The sequence below is a fragment of the Ailuropoda melanoleuca genome, chromosome 15 (genome assembly GCF_002007445.2).
Source record: "Ailuropoda melanoleuca isolate Jingjing chromosome 15, ASM200744v2, whole genome shotgun sequence".
Taxonomy (NCBI): Eukaryota; Metazoa; Chordata; class Mammalia; order Carnivora; family Ursidae; genus Ailuropoda; species Ailuropoda melanoleuca.
This window is the reverse complement of record NC_048232.1, coordinates 46,334,678-46,358,286: the sequence shown is the minus strand read 5'-3', so window position 1 is coordinate 46,358,286 and position 23,609 is coordinate 46,334,678. Positions and strand designations below refer to the sequence as shown.

Below are 23,609 nucleotides of genomic sequence, written 5' to 3'. Positions count from 1 at the left end.
AGTAGTGTCCTGACTAGGTGCCTCTGGTCCCTACTGAGAAAGCACATAAATTAGGAACAGAACTAGAAACAATATGTAAGGGTCACTATTCACTCACTGCTGTACACTCAATGAAACAACCAACCTGCTCATTATAATCAAAAAGTAATCAAAGAAAAGAGATCCAACTTCATAAACAGAAAGTATAAGTAGTAATCGATGAAGAACGACCCAAGAATTTGGTGGCAAAACAAGCATTAGTTGTTAAATACGTTAGCAAAAAAAATTATAAGGATTTTAAGAGGCAGATATAACCAAAATTGAGTTTCTATTTCTATTGGATTCAGTACATGTTTAAAAAGCATTTCTCCTGTTAAAATGTAAGAGCTATGTTAATATAAATCTTCACTCACTCTTGTGATGACTTCAAATCCTGGTTCTTCTTGTTGATTTATCTTTAAACCTGGAATAGCATCACTAAGAAAATCTGCCATTTCTGAAGGTGGTCGTTGATGTGTAGAGGGATCACTGCCTCTCAAACTATCAAAAATGTAGTTTGTGACTTTGGAAAATCCTACCATAGTTGCTGTATAAGGATCCTTTTTAATTTTCTATGTAGTAAGAAGAAAAACATTAGCATTATTAATTCAAATAAGGAATAAAAACACCTTACAATGTGGCAAAAGGGCCACATTTTTAAAGTGAGGAAATCAGAACTAAAACAGAGTGTTCTACGATTATTAAAAAATGGGAAGAAAAATTTATATTTTCTAAGCCAATCTTTTCATTTAGTTAAAACAGAATATTACACAGCAAGGTAATGCTACTGATTGAATTGCAGATAAACAAATGATTTGCAGGCTTTATTCAATCTGCATATATCACAAATATATGCAGTGCTTACTTTCCACTGATGAATGGCCCACAACAGCTTTCTTCTGTCTAGCAGTCCTGCCTTCACAAAAAAAATACTTCTTAACTAATGATGTAATGTATGGTGACTAATAAAACAAAACAAAACAAACATAAAAAAAATATTTCTTGAAGTGTGCAGAGCCACACCAGTCTAACAGAAAATATTCGATAGCTAAGTTTTAAAGCTCACACTATTTAAATATTAGCTGACATTTTAATCTACTTATATGATTAATAAATCATACCAATGAGTGTAATTTGCTCTAGAAAGTGCTGCCCTGGAAAACAGCAAAAGGTTTTTCTATTGCTAGGGTTACTTCTAAATCCCAAACTGCCTACTTATTCATACTGAGCAAAAACAGTTACTTTTTTAAGGTCTATCTTTTAATGATTATTCTCACAATAAAAACTGTTCCCTAATTTTTTACTTAAGCAGTGTCTAGCTATCTTGTCCTCCTTCCTCTAAAGTTCCCCTTTTATCTTGTTATCTTCAGAACCAAGAAGAGACCACCTGGGACAGAGTAAGCACTCAAACATTTGTTGAGTGAATAAGTGAATAAATAAACAACCATTTCATTTGTTTACATAAAAATCTGAGTGAAAAATAACAACTTTATTTCTGCCAGTGTTGAGTGCATATTTTTAGCCAAATATAAGAATATAGTCAAATACTTCAGTGGGAATTAGATTATCATGACCCAAATGAACCTACTTAAAACTGAAAATAAAAATTCAAACCATATTTTTGACTAAATGTATCATTAATGAATTCAAAGTGGCTTACCCAGTGATCTTGCACCTAATTAGTAAAAGCTATGATAATAAAAATCTACCAATGTCCAATTTCAGTATTACAATAAAGGGAAAAATTGCCCTAAGAGTAACTAAGAACCAAGGAAGCTTCTGAGTCTTACAAATAATACAAAACATACTATTTCTAAAAAATTACAGAGAATAGTTCCATGAAGTTTACACAAACAGACACTTGCCTTGTTCTGTATAATCTCTGAGAAAGTGAGAGGTAGGAGGTATGTGAAATAATGGTGTCGGATTAACAGATTAATACAAAATAGATTAAGAAACATACTTGTATTAAACCATACGCAGGTTCATCAAGAAGATTTTCAAAAGACTGTGAAAGACTCTTATTCTGACAATTCACGAGAAGTGTTCTTTTATCCTGTGGAGATCTGTAATAAAAGAAGGGATCTGTAGAAAATACTAGCACACTGCATCAATTACTACCTGAACAATTACTGATGTCTAGTTAATTTTCCTTAACAACAACGAAAATCCCAAAACTCAAATGTCCAGTTATAGAAATGTTTCTCATTAATACAATATTAGCAAGTACTTAGTAACTATCTTAAAGGAGCTCCAAAACTACATAAAACATGAAATACTAAATTAACAAATATAAAAGGGTTGAAGTATATTTTTATCCTAGGTAAAGCCAAGAGGACTAAATTGTAATGGACCCAAGTTTTCGTTTATAATTACAGTAGCAAAACCTTACAAATGTATCTGTCTTTATTATCATAAAAATTAAAGAAAGTTAAAGCACACTTTAGGATTCATCAGTATATGTAATATGTACAATCCAGGAAAACGTCCTATTTTGAAAGGGTTTCCAACTTCATTCCACAGCTTGGGAGCATTGCAATATAAGATATTAAAAACACAAGATAAAACAGATTATTTGTTAAAGATCATTAATTATGCTAACCATAATTATAAACACACATGAACATGTTTAACAAGGTTATAATCTATGGTTCAGGTAACAGTATGTTTTTAGTTCTTGCTTATTAAGCTCTAGAGGCAAGTTTTTCTTCACATTTCTTAATAACTTCAGAATAAATGTTTTCCAAATAGACATTTAATTTCAAGTAATCAGATGGAATTATCCAGTCTTTTTTTCTATTCAATAAGCTTTATAACTTAGTAAGTTCACTATAATAAATCCCCAACTTTTCTGTGTTTAAAATAAGACTTAAATGTGTTATGTTGTGGCTATCTACTTCTAGTTTATTATAAATGTTTGAGATAAGAACTTTAATAACAGTTATCTCTTCTCAATTCTAACATAACAGGATGCAACAGCAATGCTGGAGGGGATATGAACTCCAAAGCAGGATCTTATTCCTACACATTCAAAAACAACACTTGATTTCAGAGACAACAGTAGCTTAATAAGCCCCTTGGCTTTTTAAAAGGAGATGAGGTTGAGTCATTTGAGGTAAGGAAAAAACAATGACTTTTAAAATGTTCAATTTTCATTAAATGTCATTTTTCTGAATACTTACTGGGGTTATGCTTAATATGAAGACTTATATGGTCTCACAAGGCATTTTTTAATAAGTCTTTTAAATATAGCACTAGAAAAGATAACTAATATAGCAATATACAATTTTCAAGATTTTCAAACTCTGCAGCAGCAAGACAGAACTTTCAATGATGTTAACATCAGCAATTCTATTAGAGTGTACTAAAGGACTTAAAGAAAACCCTTGTCTAATACCACAACTACAGAAGTATATTTACTGAAAATTTAGAAATATTTCCCAGGCTTTGGAGTGAGCCTCTCCCAAGACCTCAGCATGAATTCAGAAATGGTAACAGTTGAAGAACGTTTTGTGGGCTGACATGTAGTGGTAACTATTTTCCATTGCTACTGAAAATAGCCAATATGGAAAGCTAAAGAAATCAATAAAAATATCACCACAAAGGCTATCAATCCAAAAAAGTTGATAAAATAAAAAAGTACAGAATATTCACAACAAAATTATATATATATTCTTATACATATAATTCAAAGGGAATAAATGAGGGCTTACAACCTAATCTTATAAATGGTGTTATATGATAATACAACCAATTGGGCTTTTTGGGAAATATCTTACTGCTTAGAAATTTATGTATTAATGTAAAAATGGTCCAATATACAAAATAATTTTAATGGAACCTTTATATCACAAACTTCATTCATATCCTAGCAACCAACTTGGTTCCAGAAAGGTAACGTAAATGTATTTGTGACTCACTCTTTATCAAAGTATCATGTTTTAAATGGTGATAAATCAAAGAAACTAACAAATATGAATGAAAAGGACAATCTGTTTTTCCCAGGAGATAAGAAAACCATCTGAGAAATAACAAGTCACAAGAAGCTAGCCTATTTTGCACTGCCTGACCCAGCTGGTGAGAATGAAAGAAGGAACTATGTGTGCACAGCTGTCCCAGCCTCATTCTCATTCTTATAAGGCTGCACATCCCTAGAACATTCATGATTTCTGTTCATCTGTATGATAAGTCCTTTAATTCGTTAGGGCAGTATCAGGAAGAGGAGATGGCCACAAATGCAAGCCACATCATTCAATTTAAGTTAATCAGAGAAAAAAGAGAATGTGGTCTCTCATTCTGGTTGGCTCTGAATTGAAAAGAAGACAAGATGGGTGACCCTGGCATAGACTGCCTGGCACCCCAGAGGGGCTATGGAAACCAAGGTTTTCCGGAACTATCATTCTTCCTTCTGGTCTCTACAACAATCTCTGACCACAGGAACGTGACTCTGGAAACATCATTTTGCTTAAGATAACTGCTCTGAGGATAGGAAATCAGATTGCCATGGCTGACATCTAGTAGAGCGAAAAACCAAGAATATTTGAGAATTTTCATTTCTTTGGAGTTCAACTTAATAGAGAATTCCATTTATTTAGATCATAACTAAAGAAATAAAGAACAAGGATCTTTAATATTTCCCTAAGAATCTGATAGAGATGGCTTATACAAACATGGAATTTTTAATGTCAGTGACAGTTTATTTGGAGTATCCATATTCTACCACTTAGACTCAACATACAATCTCTGGTGAGCTCTATAGTGCAACATAATTGGGTATAATTTATGATGGGAAAGAGAACAGAAAGTGTTTATTTTCAGCTTAGGGTGCAGAGGGGTCTTGGAGATAAAATATCCGATGTATTATTATTTTTACATATTTCAGACTACCCAGGAGGCAAAGAGTAAACTAGCTCCCAGTGTCACAGAAGAATACACAGTGAAGAAGTGGCTGGTATTAGCAGTGGTTTTTGAAGGACTCACTTTAGGCTATCTCTATCACCATCTCCTCTCCCCCAGAATGGCCACATCTCTGGTTGACCACAAACTGAATAAAAAAGCCCAAAAGGAAGACAGAAAAGAACAAAGTATAGGGAGGGAAGTCAGTCTCCTCTGTTAGGTTCTTCTCTTTGACCAGGTCATTAAAGGTTGCAACTAATCACTGATGCTCACATCATGTCCCATTTCAGCCTCCCCTTAATTTCATTCTCTCTCAGAGCTTCAATTACTACTGACACACAAAAAACTTACAAATTATCCTACTATATGCTGTCACAGTGCTACACACCTCTCATTTGGAGTACTTATTACAGCGAAAATGCTACATTTATTTGTATAAGTAATGTTTGTTTCTCCCACAATAGTACAAACTTCAAGAAGGCAGGGCCCGTATCTTCTTTGATTATTGCTTTTTCCAACAAGTTAGCACAGAGTGTCTAGGACATAAGTGGTCCTCAAAAATAAACTGGTTGAATGAAAAAATTTTTTAAAATTATATATGTATGGAGGAACACCATTTCCATGGCTTTGTGTTGTCAAATGGAAATAAGCGCTTCTATTAAACTGTCCTTCGCTAGGACATATCTGATTACTGAGATCAGGAAAGAGTAAGGTGCATGCTTGGCATAAATAATCCCTTCCAGGCTCTCTCTCTCTCTCAGATTTGCCTACCAACACAGAAGGCGTTTTCTAGTCTGCTTTCACTCACATCATAAATAGTCTGTCCTCAATAGGAAGACCTGTAGTTGTTCAAAAATGATAACTAGGTAACTTCAAAACTATTTTGGGGGAATTATTATGATGCTGCACTGCTAAGCCTCACCAATAATGATATTTTTACCATCATCCATACGATTCCTATATTTACTCCTTACTTTGTTTCCCTTTCTGTATTTGTAAAGAAGTTCATTTACAACTCTCACTAAAACATTACCAACATACATTCAAGGTACACACACTCTTATAAGCACCTAAATGGTTGTTGAGTCTATCCTTGAACCCATCCAGGACAGAAAACTCTTTAACCTCTGAGCTACAACCTGTTTTCTTCTAATTGCTCTTTAGAGCCATAAAAAACAGATCTATGATATGTTTCTTATAACAACTCTTTCAGGGGCGCCTGGGTTGCGCAGTCATTAAGCATCTGCCTTCGGCTCAGGGCATGATCCCGGCGTTCCAGGATCGAGTCCCACATCGGGCTCCTCCGCTGGGAGCCTGCTTCTTCCTCTCCCACTCCCCTGCTGTGTTCCCTCTCTCGCTGGCTGTCTGTCACATAAATAAATAAAATCTTTAAAAAAATAATAACTCTTTCAAAATTATTTGTAGAACTGGTTAACTACTATGCCATTTATTCATTCAACTGAAATTTACTGTGCAAATACTATGTGCCAGGCACTGTGGCTAGGAACTTAAGTGAAAATGCAAACAAAATAGATGCAATCTCTGCTTTTGTGGCCATACATTTTAGAGTAGAATACTAAAAAAGTAAAAAGATAACATTATTCTATTCTGTTAAGAGTTATGAAGGAAGCAAACAAGGGAATGAGACAATGAAAAAAAATGGGGGTGGGAACCTACAGTACATGGGGGAGGGGGCATCCATAAAAGCCACTCTAAGGAAGCAACATTAAACTGAGACGTCAGGATCAGAAAGGGAGAAGAATATTCCAGGCAAAAGAAACAGCATACTTATAGGACTCTAATGCAAGAATATGGGGCGATCCGGGAACTGAAAGAAAACTATATAGCTAAAATATAAAAGACAATGGCATGAGGTGAGGCTCAAGAGATAAACAGAGTTAATAAGGCAGTGCAGGACTTCACTGACCGTAGGGTAAGTTTGGATTTTATTTAATGTTGCAGCAAAACTCCTCTTCAAGTTAAATCCCCACATTCTTCTAATGTTTTTCATACCACTCTGATCCCTCTCATTACAGTGGTAATCTTTTCCATGTAGTATAGTCTAGCACATTTAAAATGCAATGTTTAACATCAACCTTAGTTCTCTAAAATAAAGACCAGTAAAGGGTAGAGAGGAACTACCACTTCATCCTAAATACTATGCTTTAATCAATGGTGTCAAACTGAATTAACTCTTTTCTGACAGTTACATGACAACACTGACCAATACAGAGCTTGCTATGGTACTAAAACCCCCAAGCCTTTAACACCTGCTATTCAACAGCCAAACCTTTTTGCTCTAATCATGCCCCTCCTGAATCTCCTTAAACCCCCTACCCCCACCCCCTATTGAAAGCTTCCCACTTCAAGATCCAAGACCCACATACTGCCAACCAGGCCTGACTTTCTTATGGATATTGGTAGTGATCTATGTCTAGTGCCAGCCAGAGATGGTCAATATGGTAGGAGGGAGAAGTTCGTATCAGAGAAAACAGCCAAAATTTTCCAACTTTTGGATCACTATTAGATTTATATAATCTAAATTTAGATATCATGTTACTCTATTATAAAGTGACAACATTATTAACAAGGTTACCACTCATCCCTACAGTTCCCCAAGCTAAAAATCTCAACTTCTCCCTTCTTCTCACTTCCACATAAACACAAAATCACAAACACAAAATCAAACCCTAAATATTTTTTCCCAATACATCTATTCTTCCTGTCACTCTCCTAATTCATGTCACTATAATCTCATCTACACAACTGGAACAAACAGCTAAAAAGATTTACAAGATCCTCATGCTCTGGCATTTACTCAGCTCTCTGGCCTCATCTTTAACTTTGGTACCCTCTGGCCCCCAGTATGCAGACCTGTGATATTCAACTACTCTGTTCTGTGATTACATCATGTTTTATACTCTTCCCTCTATCTAAAATCTCTCCCTCTAAATATTCCCTTCCCTTTTATGCTAATGTTCACTCATTTGTCAGATCTAACACAGATACTATTATTTCCTCCAGAAAGTCTTCCCTGAACCCTACCCAACTCCTAGTCTAAATGAGGGACCCTTAGTCCCTTCGTGGGATCTCCCAAAACACCTTGTACTTCATCTAAGTTCTTGAGTTTTATTGCCATTGACTGGTTGGCATCCTTCACAAGACCATAAACTCTCAGATATCCAGGAATAGCTTGTTGTGTTCACTACTAACTATCGAGCAACTAGCACAGTGCTCAGAACTTTGATATCCGAAATATATTTGTAGGGAGTGAAAGCAAGAAAGAGTATGTGTGTACAAATGCACACAGGTGAATAAATATAAGACACCAGATTTTTGGAAAGTGAGAAAGCCCTGTCTTCCACACCTATAATAATTTTATAAAGGCCTTAGATTTGCTGGATTTAAATATGCAACATTACAAATAAAATTCTATCTTTAACAGACAATATGTAATTAAAGGTTAATTACATAAATATATAATCCATAAGTTATTAATGTATCATCATTCATTTAGATGTATATTAAAAATATGGGACCACTCTTTTCTTTAGAACAGTAATAAGGTGATAAGTTGCAGATCCAAAGTACTAAAATGGCAAATTTTTATTCAATCATTCATCCAAAGCAGTCAATACCCCAGAAAGAAAAAGCTGCTTGTTCCCTCATCTGCACAGGTCACTGATGCCCAATGACAAGTAAAAATTGTTTGCCTTGGGACCAATACAACAATCCAGTTTCAATAAGTAGAAAATAATTTGATACTTACTCATACAATACCACATATTTTTCAAGACAGTCAATCAGTAGTTTGCTATCTCCTTGATGAAAGTGCAGAGCAGGGAGAACGACGTCATCCTTTAGACAGAATACCAAATACGACCAGCCCATACCCTCTTTGTTTTGCTTGATTGATTTCAGGTCTGTCAAACTGAACAGGAATGACCATTTGCTTTTCCCATTTCTATGACTTGGAGCATCTTAAAAACAAGAAAGTGGGGCAAAATATTTTTGTTCACCTTTTTAAAAGGTACTGACAGTGCTCTTCATGACTGCCTTACAGATACTTGCTGAACCTAGGGAATGACTACAGCATTCACATTACTATGGTTTCTACCTGTATTAGAAATGGCAACATACATTTCCTTAAAAGAAAAGTTTTGAAAATAATCATCTTACTGCATACAGAGTGAAAAAATGTTATCCCTATTTCAAATAAAAGCTTGTCCGAATGACTATGGCTTTGGAGCAGGCAGGCTGGACTCAAATTACAGCATCACCGTCTTACTAACTGAATGATCTGGGGCAAATAATCAATCTCTCTGAACCTTGGTTTCTTCATCTGTAAAAATAGAATTATACTTACCTCCCAATGTTATTCTAAGAATTAAAAGAGATAATACTTGTCAACTAACTAGTATAGTGCCAATTATATAGCAAATACTCAATAAATGTTAATCTTTTCCACTGCCTACCCCCGCCTCCCGCCAAATACAAATGGCATGATGCTCTTGGACAGTCATTATAAATAAAGAAAAAAAACCTTTACTTCCTCACTTCCTTTTGCAATTATTTTTACTAGACTACACTGAGTAAAGGTAAATACACTGGTATAAAAAAATAACCCTGGGGGCGCCTGGGTGGCACAGCGGTTAAGCGTCTGCCTTCGGCTCAGGGCGTGATCCCGGCGTTGTGGGATCGAGCCCCACAACAGGCTCCTCTGCTATGAGCCTGCTTCTTCCTCTCCCACTCCCCCTGCTTGTGTTCCCTCTCTCGCTGGCTATCTCTATCTCTGTCAAATAAATAAATAAAATCTTTAAAAAAAAAATAATAACCCTGGAGTAAATATACCAACAGACATTTTATTTGTAAAAACCCAAACAGCAGTGGGAGTTGACGATGAAAATGTAACTAAGTTGTGAGTGCTTCAAAGAGAATGAATACAGTGCTTGCTTCAGCAGCACATATGCAAAACTGGAATGATACAGAGAAGATTAGCATTGGTCCTGTGCAAGGATGACATGCAAATTCGTGAAGCATTCCATGTTTTTTTAAAAAAAGAATGAATACATTCAATCTTCCTACTAAATCGATCTACTAAAGTAAGACCTCACTCAGTTCAACCCAAACTATTGTAATGTAAAATAAAGTATTTTCTCAGTTTGTGGACCAATAAAGAAGCTTAAAAATCCTAGGTCTGTGAACAATATCATACCTGATAATAAGCAGCTTAAAAAATATCTAAATAAAAATTGAAAGAACAAAGGGGAAAATGTTACTTTCCCACTACTACCTATAATTTCTATCCAAAAATGCCATTTTGACCTGTTTTAACTTGGACATAAGCATGCTGTGTCTCTGAAATTTTAAAAATCCATTTTTCTAATGTTATTTCCTAAGAAGTGTTGCACTATCCTGTTATTCAAGATCTTAATTCTACTCCACACTATCAACTCCACAAACATAAACTACATAAAAGATATGTGCTTACAGAACTTGATCAAAGGGTAGATCATTGTTGACCTGCATATATGCCACTTTCCTATATTGTCAGGAACACCACAGCTCCATCAGCTCTAACAAGATCTCCTTAAATGGACACAAAGAAATCTACAGGTTACAGAAACTACTTACAAGGAATACAGGTACCATCACTATTTCATGGACACTTAAGTATCATTTGAAAGAAGTACAGAAAGGCTAAAAAGTAATTTATCTCTGCAGTGACCTGCCCAGGTTCCACACCAGTTCAGATGAACTCATACCTAAGGCTGATACGAGATTAAGTGCCATGTGCCTACTTGACTACCATACATATTTCACTGGAATTTATATCACAGAGCTCATAATACCACTACAAGCTAATATCAAAGTGAAAACAATTCTAGAATTCCAATGTCTTCCTGAATCATTTACATGTGAATGTATTTAAGGACTACTAAGTTGTTTGCAAAGACCAAAAATATTTTCAAAGCAATGAAACACTAGATACGGACAATTTTTAAAATCAAATTCTTAAATTACACAGAAGGAATTAACCTAAATTAATGCAAGAAAATCATATGGAGAATATAAATACATGCAAGTTATATGAATTATCAGGAGTTTGTGCATATTCAAAAGTAAAATTTTTACACAGATTTTTCCACGTTGATGGAAGAAACACATCACATATAAAATAGAAAATGCCTTACACGTTTCCTCACTTGAAGCTCCAATAAACAATGAAAGAAATATTACAAGTCAATTCTGGAAGCCCCTTTACTTGAATATAATAAGCTTCATGAAAGCAAGAACTTTATTTTGTTCACAATTATATCCCCAATGCCTAGAAGAGTAACTAGCACATAGTAGGTACTCAAAGATGCACTGAAAAAATGAATAACCTAGTACCAAGTCAACATAAAAGAAACCTGCAATTTAGTCTACCACCAATTGCTAACCAGAAATAGGAAGGCTTACACAAAGGAAAACTAACAAATCTAAAAGTTAACTCAAAATTTCCTTTTCTCTCTTAAAGAAAGGTAAATAAAACTAATTGGTTCTGGGGTGCCTGGGTGGCTCAGTCAGCTAAACATCTGCCTTTGGCTCAGGTCATGATCCCGGGGTCCTGGGATCAAGCCCCACATCAGGCTCCCTACTTAGCAGGGAGTCTGTTTCTCCCTCTCATTCTCCCTCTGTGCACGCATGCACGCGCTCTCTCTCTCTCTCTCAAATAAATAAAAATCTTTAAAAAAAAAAGTATTAGTTTTGATGAATGATGTTACCAAATATATGTAAGAAGTATCCCCAACATAATGACATGGGAAAACAAACCACAAGGGCAGAAGAGTAAAACTAAAACAGTTCAGTAAGTCCCTATATGTCTTGAATAGAATTAACACCAAGGACATGACATTTGGAGGAGTGTACAGAACATGATGGGAGTCTGTCGCTCTGGGAAGAAACATTTTCAAAACATTTCATCTGGTATATAAAAACAAAGACTTAGTAATAGAAACTCTTAAAAAATACAAAGAAAGTTAAGTCTTTGATAGTCAATTTTTTAAGTTTTGTCCCAATTTCCTTTGTGACATGCAAACTATAAAATGAGTAAAATTAGAAAAAATGCTTTTTAAACATATAAAAATGTTTTATAATGGCATAAATTTGAATTTTGAAACATCAAGCTCAGAAAGTGTCTCCTTTAGGAAGAATTTCTGATGAAATATAATTGGATGAGATAGTCTGGGAGAAGGGATGGGACAGGATAGAATACACTGCACTCCATAACTCCTGTTCTGTCACATATGTGCACGTGCATGCATACTGAGCCATACTATGTTCAATATTGTTTTCTGCTGCTATACACATTCATAAAATTTTTTAAATACCGAGAAAAAAAGAAAATGTCTCAAATTTCAATAACTGCTAAATAAAGGCTCTTTGTAAGTCACAGTGCATGGCCAACCCATATAAGCAGTATTTACATCTTTGGTTTTTTGCTAAACTACACAGCTACACACAGGTTCTCAGTTCTGCACATTAAAATCAACAGGACAGCATTTAAAAAACAGAAATGCCTATTTCCAACCCAAGTCTGATTTAATTCACTGGGATGAAACACAGGCATTAGTATTTTTTTTTAAAAGTCTAACCTCCCCAGGTTATTTCAATGTGCAGCCAAAGTTGAAAACCGCTAATCTAAAAAGACGTTTATTGTCAGATTATGCCCTTCTCATAGACGTAATGCTTCTTTCTTCTATGAAATTCTGAAAACTCACTCCTTTGCTCTTTCCTATAGCCTGTCATTTTCATTTTCAAGGATTCAATAATATTAGGCAACAAACAAACAAAGAACAATTCACATAACTTAATCCTCAAAATCTAATCTACAGCAGTTAAAAATCACTTCACATACCAAATATACTAAAACCCTGTGGTCTTATCTTAATACTCTGTATTGTTCTGGTAAGAACCTTCCAATAGAAAAAGAATGCCAAAAAGGAAAAAAACAAAAAACAAGACACCAGCATGAGCTGATTCTAATTTAACAAAAGCTTATGAATTTACTATTAACTTCTTAATTGCCACTGTTGCCAAGAAATGATACAGTACGAAGTATAACTATGGTATATGAGAATGATTCCCCAGGCCACACATGAAAATCAGATTCACTGGGTAACAACGCTATATAAACGCAGCATTACATATTCCAGCCAATCCTGGCCAGCCAGCTTTTTTCAATCTGGGAAATGTGGATAAATCATACACTCAGACTAAAATCAGTAAGAGATTAAATGTCCTTTTAGTTATAAAATACAAATTAATAAGGAAAACATTTTAACTCCGTACAAGTATTTACTATTTTTTAAAAAATCACAAATAGATGTGACTACATCATTAGATGGGCTACCTAAATCATGCTTGGCACAGTACATGTGTTCTATCAGGCTGTTCACTTGGCTCTTTTTTGTTATCTACATGTAGCTAATCACCACATGGCAACACAGATTTAAATATATACATGTAATACTTAAAGGACAACAGTCACTAAACATATATATAAATGGGAGATTGTAATGAGCTGTGAAGATCTCCGTAAGCATTGAAATTAGAACAGTATGGTTTAGTGGTATACTCCATCTCCCCCTGGTGCTTTAGGATGAAATAACATGATTTTTTTTTTTAAATGCTAGAAAAATGCAAGAAAGACTTTTAAAGCAATTTTTTAAAGTGTTTCTATTTCCTGCCATGAATAACTACAAAACAGAACACATATTTCCAAAACCTTTTTTTAATAAAGTCACAACCAACAAAACAAAAAGAGAGATGAAGAGGGCATATAACTAAAATATGAGTTCTATGTATTAAAGCACCAAATCATTCTTGTGACAAAGAAACACTAAAGAATTTTCTTTGCACTTTTATTTTTATTATATGTAGCAAACCAGTTTAAAATTTCAAAAGATTTAATTCATACCTCCATTGGTATGTGGTTTCTTTTTAGACGGAACTGTACTGACCATGTCCCACTCTGCTTCATAACTGTTCAGATGTTCCGATCCCCGATGACCTCTTTCCTTTGGGGCCTGTGTCCACTCTACAACTGAACTGGAGTCCTTAAAAAAGTATAACATACAAAATCTTTAGGGACTAAAACTAGAATTTCATTTCAATTAACAATATATTCTCAACTTCTACATAAATTAAGTTTGGAGACGGTGACAGACATTACTGGTGGGGAAACCAACCACTATTTCCTATTCCTTTCTTTCTTGCCTATTTTTACCTGACACCCACCCCATCCCCCCCCCCAATTTCAAGAAAAAAGAATAGAAGAAAAGCCTGTCCAGATTCCCTTGCAGAAAGGGTTGCCAATGAAATAAAAGCAGAGGTCAACCGCAGGGCTTTTGGAAACGCTTTTGCTTTCCTGATAAAAAAGCCTCATCCCTTCTCCCCTTTCTCCTGCTTTGAATGTTGCTATGATGCCTAAAAATATGGCAGCCATGTTATGACTGTAAGAGAAAAAACAGGAGAATCACTCCAAACCTGTAGATTTGTAGTTATTTAAGGAAAATAACCAATGGTGGCTATTTTATTTAAGCTACCACTGGTTGCATATTTCTCAGCCAAAATTAGCTAAGAGCTACAAATAACACATCTACATGTATAATTCTACAGAACTTACCATTTTAAAAGAGAAAAATACCAAAAGTCTAAAATTCAAATTAATAGTTTAAATCAAAATATTTAATTCCTATACAATAAAAGGTAGCACACATAAGTTGAAGATAAGCAAGACTGGGTGAAAATGTTTTGAAAATATATGGCAGACCAAAGAAAAACATCCAGAATACAAAAACAATATTTACCAAATTATTTAGAAACTGGCAAATATCAAAACAGAAAAACAAGCAAATGGTATGCACAGGCAAGTCAAAGAAGAAATATGAAGCAACATATAAGAAAATGTCCAACTTCAGAAACAAAGAAAAGTAAGTTAAGGGGCACCTGGGTGGCTCAGCTGTGTCTGACTCTTGGTTTCGGCTCAGGTCAGGATCTCAGGATCCTGAAATCAAGCCCCACATTGGGCTCACACTCACTGTGTAGTCTGCTCAAGATTCTCTCTCTCCTTCTCCCTCTCCTTCCTCCTCTGCCCCTCCCCCTGCACATGCATGCTCTCTCCCCCAAATAAATTAAAAAAAATCTTCAAAAAAAAAAAAAAAGANCAAGCCCCACATTGGGCTCACACTCACTGTGTAGTCTGCTCAAGATTCTCTCTCTCCTTCTCCCTCTCCTTCCTCCTCTGCCCCTCCCCCTGCACATGCATGCTCTCTCCCCCAAATAAATTAAAAAAAATCTTCAAAAAAAAAAAAAAAGAGGCACACCTGGGGGTGGCTCAATCAGTTAAGTGTCTGCCTTCAGCTGAGGTGCTAATCCCAGGGTCCTGGGATCAAGCCCCGAGACAGGCTCTCTGCTTGGCAGGGAGTCTGCTTCTCCTTCTCCCTCTGCCCCTTCCCCTCTCATTCTCTCTCTCTCACATAAATAAAATATTAAAAAAAAAAAAGAAAGAAAAGCAAGTTAAGATGCATTTCAATTTTTTGCCCCATTCAAGTAAAAAATAAAAATATGAAAGACAGTGTAAAGACAGAATCTCACACTGCTGATGACAGTGCTAATTAGTACTGACTCCAAAAGGGCAATATAGCCATTATTTATTAAAATTCAAACTATGGGGGTGCTTGCGTGGCTCAGTTGGTTAAGCGTCTGCCTTCAGCTCAAGTCATGATCCCAGGGATGTGGGATCAGCCTCACATCGGGCTCCCTGATTGGCGGGGAGTCTGCTTCTTCCTCTCCCTCCCCTGCTCCCCCTGCTTGAGCTCTCTCACTCTCACTCTCTCTGTCAAATAAATAAATAAAATCTTAAAAAAAAATTCAAACGATACATGTGTGTCACTACAATAATTCTCTTTGTATCATCCAAATATTTCTGGAGAAATATTTACACATGTACACAAAGAGGCATATGCAAGAATTTTCACTGCAATACTGTAAAAATGAAAAACTGAAAATACTCGTCAGTGAAGGCATGAATAAAAAAAGTAGGGGGTAGCCAAGGAAATACTAAGTCATACTTTAAAAATTGATATATGTTAATATTTACTCTTAAATAATAGTAAATTAAAGAAGTTGCAAAACTATGTTTGCAGTGTAACTATGCAGCATATGCAATCAGAAAGATCGATAATGAAATGTGTACAGATAAAAGCCTGGAAAGATACACACTAAATAGGGACAGATAAAGGACATGATTCTAGTCAAATGGGACTTCAATTTCTAATGTTTCTATTATTTGAATATTATTACAAGAATGTATTCATGTATTGTTACTGTTTTAATTCTTTTTAAAAAGGGAAAAAGGAAAATTTGTAGGAACAGAAAGATATTATAAAGGCACGAGAAAAATTAAGAAACAGACTGACAAATAGGAAAACTGACTGAATAAGATCAATGGGGAGAACTAGAAGTATCTACAGAGCCCCACAAGCACAAAGGCTTAGAACCGGTGGATCAAGTACTTCTGGAAATTAGGATAGAGGTCAAACTAGAGTACTAACAAAAGTCCTGAAGGCTGGAGGGTTATTCCTTAGAGAAAATGAGACAGATTATCTCTGGATTAGGAGAAACCAAGCACACTGAGCAAAGGGATAATATACTGAAAACAGTAATTAATTAAAAGCTTATCTATACAATGAATTGGTAAGATCCCCAGCTCTCTTTCTCCACTCAGTTCCCAGAACACTGGATTCCAGGCATACTTTCTCCAGCCAGAGATCTGCAGGAATCTCAGGCAAATGACTAGCCCAAGAGAAGGGATCTCGTTTTAACATTAGGGATTCCCCCAAGGGATTACCAAGCCTACCCATACCTATCTGTACCTACAGAGTATAGTCGATCACTTTTTTGTGTCTGCCATTAAATATAAGTACCACACCACAAAGATCAACAAACATCAAAGGCAAGTGTCTACACAAAAGACAAAGTCCAAATGAAACAAGGGGAAAAAAAATCAATTAGAAGAACTAGATTATATGGAGAAATAAAAACATCTTAAAAACTACCTTTAAACTCCTTAGAAATAAGGAAAAATATAACCACGAAGAACTGGATGCAATTTTTAAAAAGGATTGGAAAAGGGGCACTTACAATAAGATGTCTTAGAAATTAAAAATAGAGCAAAAATAAAAAAGGCAATAGAAGAACTGAAAAATAAAACTGAAGAAACTTGGGATGCCTGGGTGGCTCACTCAGTTAATCAACTGCCTTCGGCCCAGGTCAGGAAGCCAGTTCTAGGATGGAGCCCTGCTTCGGGCTCCCTGCTCAGCAGGGAGATTGCTTTTCCCTCTGCCTGCCACTCCCCCTGCTTGTACGCTCTCTCTCTCTGACAAATAAATAAAATCTTAAAAAAACAAAAACAGGGGCGCCTGGGTGGCACAGCGGTTAAGCGTCTGCCTTCGGCTCAGGGCGTGATCCCAGCGTTATGGGATCGAGCCCCACATCAGGCTCTTCCGCACTGAGCCTGCTTCTTCCTCTCCCACTCCCCCTGCTTGTGTTCCCTCTCTCGCTGGCTGTCTCTATCTCTGTCGAATAAATAAATAAATAAATCTTTAAAAAAAAAACAAAAAAACAAAAAAAAACAAAAACAAAAACTGAAGGAACTTCCTAGAAAATGCGCGCGCACGCGCGTGTACACACACACACACACACACACACACACACACACAGATTAAAAATAGGAAAGAAATGATTAAAAAAGTAGAGGACCAGTCCAGGTCTAAAGAGCTCCAGAATGAAAACAGAAAATGGAGAAGAAAAAATCATCACTGAAATAATTCAACATTTCTTAATAACTAAAAGACACAAGTTTCCATATTAAAAGAGCCCATCAAGTGCCCAGAACAATGGATAAAAAGGACCACAAAGACTACTTTGAGAACATCTAGAACACTAGAAAAAAAGAGGCAATCATAAAAAGCTTCTAAAGTGGAAAAAAAAAAAAAACATACAATGGGGCAGGAGTTGGAATGCATTAGACTTAACATTAATAAAGGAAACTAGACAAATGTAGGACAATAATGTTAAAAAAAATACGTGGGAAAATTTCTTTTCAATTGTAATTCTATGCAGGTCAAGCTATCAATTCAGAATTGGCATTGAAGAGTCTAAACAAAGAAATTTTTTTGCTCCCATGCACCCTTTTCTCAAAGCACTAGAGCTACATGAAAACAAAGGAGTAAACCATAATAGAGGACAGCACAGGATATAAGAAATGGGGATAAAAATATGGGGAAGAGGCAAAAAGAATCTTCAAAACAATTGCTACACAGCAAACCAAAAGGGCAGCCAGTTCAGATGATCTTTTAAGAAGGTTCTGGGAGAAATGTCTTTAAAAGGTGAAATCTGTGGGCACCTGGGTAGCTCAGTGGGCTGAGCATCCATCTCTTGATTTCAGTTCAGGTCATGATCTCAGGGCCCTGGGATGGAGCCCCAGTCAGGCTCTGTACCCAGCAGGGAGTCAGCCTGGGATTCTCTCTCTCCCCCTTTCTGACCTTCCCCCACCCGTGTGTATGCGCTCTCTCTCAAATATATAAATTAATCTTGAAGAAAAAAACAAAGATGAAATCCGAAGATCATCTATGTGTTTAAATATTTTGAGAACAGGGACGCCTGGTGGCTCAGTTGGTTGAGTGGCTGCCTTCGACTCAGGTCATGATCCCAGGGTCCTGGGATCGAGTCCCACATCGGCTCCTTGCTCAGTGGGGAGCCTGCATCTCCCTCTGCCTGCCGCTGGCCCTGCTTGTCCTCTCTCTGACAAATAAAATCTTTTAAAAATAAATAAATAAATAAATAAATAAATAATATAAATATATAAATAGATAGATATTTTGAGAAGAAATGTAGAGAACTGAGCCTGAGTTTCAGGGTGAATCAGAGATAAAACAGGAATCTCTATCTTGCATAGTGAGTCACACAATACAAATGGCAAACACACAGTGATCATAAAACCCAACAATTCCACTCCCAGGTTTTTAAGGGAAAAATATATATCCACACAGAAACTTGTGTAGGAATGTTCATGTCAGCATTATTTATATTAACCTAAAAATGAAAACAACCCAAATATCCATCAACTGATGAATAAACAAAATGCAGTTCAGGAGTCCCTCCCCACCCCATATCCATGGTTTCTCTTCTCCACAGTGTGTTACCCGCAGTCAACAATGGTCCATCCAGAGGCAGAGATCCACCTCTGGCAGTATGTACACACAGTTAGTAGCCTAACACTACTTCACAATGCCTACATCATTCGCCTGCCTGATTTATAAATTAAACTTTATCATAGGTATGTATAGGAAAAAACACACTATGTATAAGGTTCAACACCACCTGTGGGTTCAGGCATCCACCGGGGGTCTTAGAATGTATCCCCTATGGATAAGGGGAGACTACTGCATTTCCATAAATGCAATGTTGTTCGGCAGGCAAGAAGGAAGGCAAAAGATACAGAGAGAGAGAGAGAGAGGGAGAGGGAGAGGGAGAAAGGAAAGAAAAGAAAGAAAAGAAAAAAAGAAAAAGAAGAGGTGCTATAACATGGATAAGCCCTGAAAACAATAGGCTAAGAGAAAGAAGCCAGTCATGAAAGATCACATATTGTATGATTCCATTTAGATGAAATGTCCACGATAGGCAAATTCTCAGAGATAAAGTAGATTAGTGGTTGCAAGAGGCTGGAGGTAAGTGGGAATAAGGGGTAGGTACACTACTAAAAGTACACTTTCTTTTTTAGGAGTAATGAAAATGTTCTAAAATTAGATATTGGTGATGGTTACACAACTCTGTCAATATATTAACACCACTGAATTATACACTTTAAAAGATAAATTTTATGGCATGTGAATTACAGCCCAAAAAAGTTATTTTAAAAATGGCATTCCTTATACTGGAATGAATAAATGAATACATGAATGATGAATGAACAACAAAAACAAAAAAATAAAAATAAAAATGGCATTCCTTTAGCCACACCCCTTCTTCTTAAGTACCTTTCCAGCATAGAGAATACTAGAAGAATCTAAAGCATCATCCAATGGTCTCCAGTCCACTATTACTTCAGCATCCTAGAGAAAGAAATTATGGACTATATTTACTATTCAGCAATATCTTACATTCTTAGATACCTATTTTTAATTCCCTGAACGCAAAATGAAAATTTTAAACCCTTAAATATTAGCATTTTAAATATGCAATATATCATAAGTAAACCACTATTTGACAATAAATGTTACATACATTTTAAAATTCTGCTTATTTTTCATGACAAAAAAGTTGTAATACTGAAACTTTTACATAAGTTTTTAATATTCCATGCCATTTTACGGGCTTATCTAAAGTATTTTTCCCTGGGGTGCCTGGCTGGCTCAGTCAGTGGAGTATGGGACTCTTGATATCAGGCTTGTGAGCTCAAGCTCCACACTGACTGTAGAGATTACTTTAAAATCTTAAAAAAAAATTTTTTAAATAAAGTATTTTTTAACATCATTTTCATGTTAAATTTACAACCACTGTTCAATTACATAATTTTACCTTACACATGAAATTCAAACTTACTGATAATGCCCCAAAGATAAACCACTGCCATAAACAATTATTAAATAAAATCATTTACTAAAAACATACCTTTTCTAACACACGTAATATTCCTGAAATCAAGCTGTCTTGGTCATTGGTCTTTCCACAAGATGAGTGAATATAGACCCCTTCCTGTTCATATATAATCTGGAACAACAAATAAAGAATCACACCATTATTATTCAGTAATATTTTGACATTTGTTAAAAAAATTAGATATTTTCATATAACGCCTGAGCCACATTTCTGATTATTTCACATATAAACGTTTTATTTTAAAAATACCACTTAGGCTAAAGAGCACTTCAAACTAAAGCTAAATTGGAAGGAAGTTTACTATATAGAAGTTTGTTGGTTTAGTGATAATCACCATCCTGATCCTTTCCATAAACGAAGATATCATGCTAATTGCTATGTATCTCAAGTGAATTCCACTTTACAAATTTTTAACAAATATTAAGCAAGATACTGGATTCAAACTGAAAAAGGACATGAAAATATTCAAGAATAAGAACAGATGAAATACAATAAGAAATCAATGCTTTCTAACTATTCCTAGAACAGCACATGTTTTACTGTAAGATCATTTCAGTGTGTTTTTGTAGCACAGTGGCATAGAAATTCAGGGAATAATTTGGGAATTTTAAAGAGTAATGATGAGGACTTCTAGGAATGATTAAAGCAGTTCATGCACACAAATATTTACTGAATGCTTCTATATGTAAAAGCATGCAAAAGACTATAGTTATATAGACAGGATTAAGACATGGTCCTGAACAATACCCTACAGGAATGTAAGGGAGACTGAAGTTAATTCCTGAGTAAACTGAACCATGTAAAGTTAAGTCTTATCTTCTATTAGCATAATATTATAAATTAAGATTCCATTCCTGGGACCCATTTCAAGCAATTAAAAATTTTTTTCATTATGAAAGTAAGAGAAATAATCACTTTGAGACCTAAGTACTTTTGACATATAAAAGTTTGGAAGAGAGTGTAAGTTTCTATTTATGTAGACCTCTTTCTAATTCCAGTATAATTAACATACAGTTATATTAGTTTTAGGTGTCCAACATAGTGATTCAACAATTCTATACATTACTCAGTGCTCATCATGATAAATGTACTCTTTTCTTTTTTTAATTTAAATTCAATTAATTAACATATAATGTATTATTTGTTTCAGGGGTACAGGTCTGTGATTCATCAGTCTTATATAATACCCAGTTCTCATTACAACACATACCCTCTCTTTTTCTTTTTTTTTTAAAGATTTTATTTATTTATGTGACAGAGAGACAGCCAGCAAGAGAGGGAACACAGCAGGGGAGTGGGAGAGGAAGAAGCAGGCTCCCAGCGGAGGAGCCTGATGTGGGGCTCGATCCCAGAACGCCGCGATCATGCCGAGCCGAAGGCAGAAGGTTAACGACTGCGCTACCCAGGCGCCCCAACACATACCTCTCTTAATCCCCTTCACCTATTTCACCCATCCCCCACCCACCTGCTCTCTGGTAGCCACCAGTTTGTTCTCTACATTTAGGAGCCTTTTTTGTCTCTCTTTTTTTGTTCATTTGTTTTGTTTCTTCAATCCACATATAAGTGAAATCATATGGTGTCTTTCTCTGGCTTATTTCACTTAGCATTACATCCTCTAGATCCATCCAAGTTGTTGCAAACGGCAAAACTTCATCTTTTTATAGCTGAGTAATATAGCATTGTATGTGGGCAGGTGTATATCACATCTTCTTTATCCATTCATCTATCATTGGATAGTTGGGATGCTTCCATATTTTGGTTATTGTAAATAATGCTGCTATAAACATAGGGATGTATGTATCCCTTTGAATTGGGGTTTTCATATTCTTTGGGTAAATACCCAGTAGTGGAATTACTGGATCTTATGGTAATTCTATTAATGTTTTGAGGAATCTCCATACTATTTTCCACAGTGGCTGCACCATTTTGCATTCTCACCAACAGTACATAAGGATTCCTTTTTCTCCACATCCTCGCCAACGCTTGTTGTTTCTTGTGTTGTTGATTTTAGCCATTCTGACAGGCATGAGGTGGTATCTCATCGTTGTTTTAATTTGCATTTCCCTGATGATAAGTGATGATGAGCATCTTTTCATGTGTCTCTTGGCCATTGTGTGTCTTCTTTGAAGAAATGTCTGTTCGTGTCCTCTGCCCATTTAATTGAATCGTTTGGTTTCTTTGGTGTTGAGCTGCATAAGTTCTTTATATATTTTGGATATTAACCCTTTATCAGATATATCATTTGCAAATATCTTCTCCCATTCCATAGGCTGCCTTTAAGTTTTATTATCATTTTCTTTGCTGTGCAGAAGCTTTTTATCTTGATGTAGTCCCAAATAGTTTATTTTTGATTTTGTTTTCCTTGCCCGAGGAGACATATCTAGAAAAATGCTGTTACAAATGATGTCAAAGAAATTACTACCTATGCTTTCTTCTAGGATTTATATGGTTTCAGGTCTCGTAGTTAGGTCTTTAATCCATTTGGGGTTTATTTTTATGTACAGCATAAGAAAATGGTCCAGTTTCATTCTTTTACATGTACTGTCCAGTTTTCCCAACACCACTTGTTGAAGAGACTGTCTTCTTCCCAATGCATATTCTTGCCTCCTCTGCTGAAGATTAACTGACATGGGTTTATTACTGGGCTTTCTGTTCTGCTCCACCCATCTGTGTGTCTGTTTTTGTGCCAGTATCATACTGTTTTGATTACAACAGCTTTGCAGTATATCTCGAAATCTGGGACTGTGATATCTCCAATTTGTTCTTTTTCAAGACTGCTTTGGCAATTCGGGTCTTTTGTGGTTCCATACAAATTTTAGGATTATTTATTTTAGGTCTGTGAAAAATACTGTTGGTATTTTGATGGGGATTACATTAAATCTGTAGACTGCTTTGGGTAGTATGGACATTTTATATTTACCACATCACTATTCAGAAAACCATGGGGACCAACATACAAGACAAGCACCATCACAACCCATCACCAT

At 35.7% G+C, this 23,609-nt stretch overlaps 1 protein-coding gene and 1 non-coding gene across 2 annotated transcripts in view; one reads left to right on the top strand and one right to left on the bottom strand.

The window, feature by feature from the left end:
* The window catches only part of TBC1D15 (TBC1 domain family member 15), a 77,873-nt gene that overhangs the window by 29,378 nt on the left and 24,886 nt on the right, over positions 1-23,609 (bottom strand). Inside the window, 7 exon segments of the mRNA XM_019795715.2 lie at positions 393-590; positions 884-934; positions 1,982-2,084; positions 8,684-8,894; positions 13,877-14,015; positions 20,001-20,075; positions 20,635-20,733. Of these exon segments, the coding sequence (XP_019651274.1) occupies positions 393-590; positions 884-934; positions 1,982-2,084; positions 8,684-8,894; positions 13,877-14,015; positions 20,001-20,075; positions 20,635-20,733 (876 nt within the window).
* On the top strand, positions 9,860-9,965 carry LOC117796539. The gene has a single exon (XR_004621092.1). It is a non-coding gene; the product is annotated as a U6 spliceosomal RNA (small nuclear RNA).